The sequence below is a fragment of the Triplophysa rosa genome, linkage group LG6 (genome assembly GCF_024868665.1).
Source record: "Triplophysa rosa linkage group LG6, Trosa_1v2, whole genome shotgun sequence".
In the NCBI taxonomy this organism is placed as follows: Eukaryota; Metazoa; Chordata; class Actinopteri; order Cypriniformes; family Nemacheilidae; genus Triplophysa; species Triplophysa rosa.
The window spans coordinates 28,269,324-28,276,445 of NC_079895.1; the positions used below are offsets into that span (position 1 = coordinate 28,269,324).

Here is a 7,122-nt window from a genome sequence, read left to right on the forward strand (position 1 = left end):
ATGTAAGCCCTGGCTGCGTTTTCTGTGAAAAGGGGGCGGAGACTAGCAGCTCATTTGCACTTAAAGAGCCAAAACAGCGCATTTCTCCTCGCATGCAAAACTGGGCAACTAGAGCATGGTATAATAAAAGATCTCTGGTGTATTTTGAGCTGAAACGTCACAGACACATTCTGTGGACCCCTATGATTTATATTACATTTGTGTAAAAGTTGAAAAGAAAAGTCTAATATATCATGTAATATAATATGTTTAATAGAATTTATAGACACACAGCATACGAGATATTTTACAGCAACTGGACAGCAAGACTTAAGCAACCACCAGAATAGTTAGCAACAGTTTACAAATCACCCATAACTCCATAGCAACAGGTAATAACAATTTAGCAAACACCTAAAATATACAAACTGGTGATTGAAAGAGAAACCGCGTTCGCCGGAAGAACGCTTTTATTTTGAAATCACAATCTCACGCTTTTACCGTAATGTCTAGTATTATGTATAATGTATAATGTCTTGCCTAGTATTTGCGCGCACAACAAAACCTTGTTGACTTTACCGTCGTTTTCACAGTGGAGGCTGGCCTGACCGCAGTAGAATTTTCATTGTTGGGTGGAGTGTCCCTTTAAGTCTCACAGGAATTACTAAAGCTTTCACTTTCGGTTTACTTGACAGCAGAGGACGCCTGAATGAAAATCAGCTCGGAAACAACCTTGCTGTTACTGCGTACATCATTAAGAGATTAATACCTGCATACAAACTGATATTACCGTTAATGTCATTCTAATCGCTGATATAAACGGAAATCTACAGGGTCCACAACAGGGTTCTGACGAGCGTATACCGGTAAATTGCGCACGTGAACGCTTTTTAGACATTTATCAAAGTTATAAACTGTCATACAAAACACAAATTACTACTATATTGCATAGATGTTTTGTTGTGATTATGCGAATACGTTGTTGTCATGTTTTTGACATTTCACACCTCATTTTAGTTTAAAAAGATTCTTACGGTACCTTTGTGTAATAACTTTGTGAGTGACTGTTTCCTCTCCATGTCGAAATCCTTGTATTCCTCACTTTTTTGACATGTTCTTCCTGTGTACGTTTTTAAAGTATAACCGAAACTTATATCTTGTCTCACCACAAGAGGGGGATATTTATTCGTTTTCTTTGTTTTAATTTTTTGGACTTCTGCTTGCATAAAAGGCAGCTCCGTTACGAAAATAAACCATGTTTTTTTTTGTTGTACAAGTGTAGTAACCATGGTTTTTTGGTGCATTAATTACTTGGGGCAAAACTATGATTTTACTACAGTTACCGTAGTTTACTATGGTTTTTACAAAAACATGGTTTTCAAAACCATGGTTATTTTGTGAAAACCATTGTTTTACTACAGTAACCATGTTTTTTTGGTTTTAACTGTAGTAAAACCATGGTTAATTTTTGTAAGGGCTGGGTGGGTAACTGTTTAATAAATGGCTTTATTTTAATGCCTTCATCAATGCTTTGTGTTCACCATGGTGCTATGCTAATAGTAATGACAGTAAGTGCACTATTTAGGATGCAAATCTCTGATATCACTGCTTGTTGTCTAATGACAAATATGTGACATGAGTTTTGTGTTTTGTCATTGTGTACATGCAGTGAAATGGCTGAATCCAATATTTCAGTATCTCCGGCACTGTTAAAATGTTCAGTGTGTTTGGATCTACTGAAGGACCCTGTCACTGTTCCCTGTGGACACAGTTATTGTATGAAATGTATTTCTGACTACTGGAATCAAAATGATCAGAAGAGAGTCTGCAGCTGCCCTCAGTGCAGACAGACCTTCAGCCCTAGACCTGCTTTGAATAAAAACCCAATATTGGCTGAAATGGTTGAGACAAAACCCCAAGCTGAAGACGTGGACTGTGACGTTTGCACTGGAAGAAAACACAAAGCTGTCAGGTCCTGTCTGGAGTGTCAAACCTCTTACTGTCAGAATCATCTTGAGCAACATGAGAATTTTCACTCAGGGAAGCGACACAAGGATGCCACCGGACGACCGGATATGATATGCCCTGTACACGGTAAAATACAGGATGTTAACTGTTGGACTGATCAACTGTTTGTATGTCCTTATTGTAAGTTGAAGGAAATTCAGAGACAGAGAATCCAGAAGAGAGAGAAGGAGCTTCATGAGTTAAGAGCAGGTGTCGAGTCTTACAAGGTGAGTTTTCGTCAGAAAGACACCAACCGGCATTAAAGGAACACTCCACTTTTTTTTGGAAATAGACTTATTCTCCAACTCCCCCAGAGTTAATAAGTAATAAGGAAGTTTGCTGCCATAACATGGCTGCAGCAGGCGCAGTGATATCACGCTCCTTGTGCAAGCAGTTGGTCACGTTGGATATGATGACGGAAGTTAGCCTATTTCTACATTTTAGATTTTAGATTTTTTTTTTTTTTTTTAGAAAAAAAAAAAAAAATACAGAAGAGTCGAGTTTTAAATAGGAAAAATATCGAAACTCTTTGGTCATTTTTGAACGTGATGCTACTGGTCTAATTGGATTCAACGATCTATGCTAAGCTATGCTAAAAGTGCTATCGCCAGACCCAAAGATCGGCTGAATAGATTCCAAAACGGTAACACTCAACTTATTAACTCTGGGGTAGTTGGAGAATGAGCCTATTTCCAAAAATGTGGAGTGTTCCTTTAAAGCCCACAATGGTGTAACCTGCATGTGGTGTGTGTGATGTAGCGGTTTAAACTGATTGTAATGTGTGTCCCAACAGCGCTCTTCCCAGACAGCAGTGGAGGACTGTGAGGTTATCTTTACCGAACTGATCTCATATTTTGAGCAAAGCCGCTCTGAGGTGACACAGCTGATCAGAGATCAGGAAAAAGCTGCAGTGAGTCGAGCTGAAGGAGTTTTGAAGCAACTGAAGCATGAGATTGATGATCTGAAGAAGAAAGATGCTGAGCTGGAGCAGCTTTCACGCACGGATGATCACCGGCAATTCCAGCAGGTAACAGAGATGTGATGTGAACAGTGGTCATGTTTCACAGACACTGAAATGTTTTTGTCTGTGTGTCTATGCAGATTTTCCAGTCGCTCTCTGCTCCTACTGAATCTTCAGACTCACAGTGCATCACTGTCAGCTCTCTGCTCTCTTTTGATGATGTGGAAAATTCTGTATCCCAACTGAGAGAGAAACTGGAGCATTTCTGCAGGGAGGAGTTGGAAAAGCTTTCTGATAAGGGTAAAGCACTCTTTCAAATCCATCATTTAATATCATGTAGATCATTCAGTGCATGTCAAAATGAATCTGGAACGTTTTAGATATGATTTCAGTTCACATTTACAATAAAATGTCTGTTGGTTTTTAAAGTGATATACACAGAGACTATTCCCAGCCCTGAACCCAACACCAGGGAGCCTTTTCTTCAATGTAAGTTAGATTAGATACCCCTAAAAAAATCCTTAAATCTTTATATCGTTTTGAATTCATTCAAATTGGAACTTTAATATAACTTCACGATTTGGTGTTCCAAATTGTTTCATGTTCCTCAGATTCTCATCAGCTGACACTGGATCCAAACACACTGTATGAACGCCTCCGTCAGTCTGAGGGGGACAGAGTGGTAACCTACACAACAGGAGTCCGACAGTATTCTGATCATCCAGACAGATTTAATGCTTTGCTTCAAGTGTTGTGTAGAGAGAGTGTGTGTGGACGCTCTTACTGGGAGGTTGAGTGGAGTGTGAAGGTGGGGATATCAGTGTCGTATAAGAGCATCAGTAGGAAGGGACGGGGTAATGAGTGTGAGTTTGGACGTAATAATAAGTCCTGGAGTTTGTCCTGCTCTGACTCCAGTTGTTCATTCTGGCACAATAATGTTGAGACTAAACTCCCAGTAGTGTCTAGATCTGCTAGAATAGGAGTGTATGTGGATCACAATGAAGGAACTTTGTCCTTCTACAACATCTCAGATACAATGACCCTCATCCACAGCATCAACACCACCTTCACACAGCCTCTGTATCCTGGCTTTAGACTTTCTTTGAATGGTAAAGTGACACTATGTGATCTAACAATGTAGATCAGTGGTTCCCAATGCAGGTAAAGTATGTGAGCATGTAAGCTTACAGTATCTGCTTTGAGGAAGTTTAAATATTTATAAATGGTTGATCAAATGAAAATAAAAAGGAGACGTTGGGAACCACTGATGTAGATGGTACAGAGATTAAGTTATATTTTGTAATCTATATTTGTTTGCAGCTCAAGGGTAGTATAATTTACAGTAGGATTACACTAATAATTTAATTCCACATATTTTTTACATCAACAAAACGTCAGAATTTGACTGCTTGATTGTATGTGTGTTTGTAAATGACTTGTGTTCAGTGATGGCTTGTGTCCCAGCCAGTAAATACACATTGGGCGCAGATGGGTTTGAAGTGGGCTGTGTGTCTGGGTCTCAGCCGTTTGTCCACGGGTTCCATGTAGGCCCTATATGGGTTAGCCCAGATGACATAAACACTGCTTAGTGTGTATACTACAGGGTGGTAAATGTAACACTGAATGATTGCCTTTTTTTAAAGTCCTATTTATTAGGGATGCAACAATACAGCTCACCCACGGTTCAATACGTACCTCGGTTTTTTCCCCACGGTATTCAGTTCGGTTCTAAAGGCTTGGTTATTTCATTATTCTATGCTTATGACAATAAATGACAATAAAGTTGAATCTAAACTTATGAGACAGGAACAGTAAGAAGTTCAGAAGAAAAAAAACACTATTTTATTGCAATTCTCTTTAAGCAAAACTCTACTTGTACAAATTCCTGGTGTATTGAATAAATGTAAAGATTTACACTGGTAGCTCACAGCAGTTCTTGGTTTACTGTTCATCAACATGCCAGTAAAATGAGCTTCTTGAAAAGGTTTTGCGCATCAGAGTATTTAAAATAACGTAATGCAAACTTGCGATTGCTGTAATGGAAGTAAACAGACAAACTTGCGATTGCTGTAATGGAAGTAAACAGACAAATGTGCGGTGTGCATTTAACACTGCAAACACTACCGCTCATTTGTTATGGCTAGAAGGGATACAGCTACCTCCACTGGGCATGCACACTTCAATACCGCATAATTTTTATCTTGCTGACAACAGTTAATTACTATTTTTTATTATTGTAAGGTTAGGTTTAGGGTTGGGGGTAGGTGTAGGTGTTAGCTAATGTTACTTATTGTAATTTTATGGCGAGATTTTGCATCACTTCCGGTCGTAGCGTTCCCTTCTAGCCACAACGCCGCTTTTAATGGGCAAGGCCAAAGATAATATACTGTATTTACAAGGTGCGCCACTGCCATTACAATAAATTGGAAGAATGGCAATGCTAAATAGCTGCCCGGAGGCGCTCTTGCTATGACCTACTGTAAATAGCTGACCGAAAGGCTGTCGAGTGGCATGACTTTTGTTAAACGGACTTTGGCATGGTGCTGTAGATGCTCTCCCTGCATGTGCTGGGTGAGAGCAACACGAACGTGCTGCTTTTGTATGCAGTGTAAAACACATGAAATACATCCTTGATGTGCCAAATTCAGACATCACTTTGGTACAATGGGCATGCAATAAAGCTGCTAGGTTCCGGTGCTTCTGATGGCCAGAGTCTGTTCATCAGCATTATACTCACCAGCACATTGTTTCTCATGTTGCAGGCTGCCTCGCTTCACTGCTCGACCACCACTCGCCATTAGATATTTACTCGTGGGGATGAGTTTATCCATCTCAGCACACAGACATACAGACAAACACAGACAGAGCCAGTTCAGAGAGTAATTAAGCGCACAGGATAATTTACTCACTTACGCGCATTGAACCGTGGAGGTCGTACCTAACAGTTAAATATTTTACTGAAAATTGTGGCATCCCTGTTATTTATTTTATATTTGCTGCTGCTTGATGTAGTTCTTGACTATCAAAATATATTTTACTTATATTTAGTCAAAACATTAAATTTTTACTCTTTCATTAGTTATCTTATTTATAAATTTGTTCACTGTAAGTTTAATTAATGTTTAGTTTTAATGATCTTCTCACAGTTCCAGCGGGTTTTGCATCTTTCCTAGAATCCTTTGCATGAATGACCTTGTTACACTGTCACATGTAATGCATGTTTTACAGCTCTATATATGTAATAATGATTTTATGTATATTAAAGTTTTGATAGGTTTACATGTCATTTTACTCCATTTACTCCATGTTTCTTTTTCCACTTTAAATGTTACCTAGGGTGCTTCTCAATTCTTATTTGTGCATCCTCGTTTCCTTTTCTTGCGTCTTAGCTCCACCCCTTCAGGATGGGAGGGAAGGGAGCAATGAGGACGGAGGAATTAAAAGAAGTGAAATGGCATATCCTCGGTCTCGTTAGGGTCACTTCGTCGTCAATTAATGATGACTGTACACATTGTCCATTGAAAATAAAAAAATAAGTTAAATACACACTTTAGGCAGATGTCCTAATCCCCACTACAATAAAATAAGTTAAAAACATTCTTAAAAGTGGTCAGAAATGTATATAAGGTATGTCAAATATATGTTGTATTTATATATATTATATAAATATTAATTATATAAATAAATTAACTACATGATTATTAAAAATATTTAATGCTTAATTATCACATTTATGCGTGTTTGAATATGATCTAAAGACGAAATGATATGCAGGGGGAGGAGAATTAATATGCCCGTCAGGTTTAGTCAATAAAACACTCAGAAAGCCTCCTCGATCCTCGCCTCCTCACAGTGCAATTAGAGAATTAAGATGTCCTTAAAGATGGTTGAGCTCGATCGGTTTCCAGGTCATAGGATGCAGGGTGGAGGAGAGAGGAAACGAGGAGGCATATTGAGAAGCACCCCTGGTCCAACAGGAAACAGGAAGTAGCCAGTATAAACAAGGTAGCATAGTACTCAAGACTACGCTCACCAAACACCAAAATGGTTGGGTGAGTTTCTTATTTTGGATTTACCTTTAAATATACACCTGTGGTCACGTTTACATTTGGACTTTAATACCTAGACTCTTAAAAAGTGTTTTAAGGAATTATATAAATTGTTTCTGTGGTTTT

General features: G+C 38.7%; 1 protein-coding gene across 1 annotated transcript; it reads left to right on the forward strand.

Moving 5' to 3' along the window:
- The first annotated feature begins 591 nt into the window (after positions 1-591).
- LOC130555942 (tripartite motif-containing protein 16-like protein) lies at positions 592-6,524 on the forward strand. The gene is made up of 6 exons (XM_057336510.1): positions 592-845; positions 1,649-2,213; positions 2,780-3,013; positions 3,088-3,247; positions 3,377-3,436; positions 3,559-6,524. Exons 2-6 carry the CDS (start codon positions 1,653-1,655, stop codon positions 4,086-4,088), a joined length of 1,545 nt encoding a protein of 514 aa, XP_057192493.1. The 5' UTR covers positions 592-845; positions 1,649-1,652; the 3' UTR covers positions 4,089-6,524.
- The last annotated feature ends 598 nt before the right edge of the window (positions 6,525-7,122 follow it).

Coding starts and splice junctions, on each gene's coding strand:
- LOC130555942 (XM_057336510.1), top strand. CDS start 1,653: ATGGCTGAATCCAATATTTCAGTATCTCCGGCACTGTTAAAATGTTCA. Junction 3,014..3,087: donor ATCACCGGCAATTCCAGCAG/GTAACAGAGATG, acceptor GTGTCTATGCAG/ATTTTCCAGTCGCTCTCTGC. Junction 3,437..3,558: donor CAGGGAGCCTTTTCTTCAAT/GTAAGTTAGATT, acceptor CATGTTCCTCAG/ATTCTCATCAGCTGACACTG.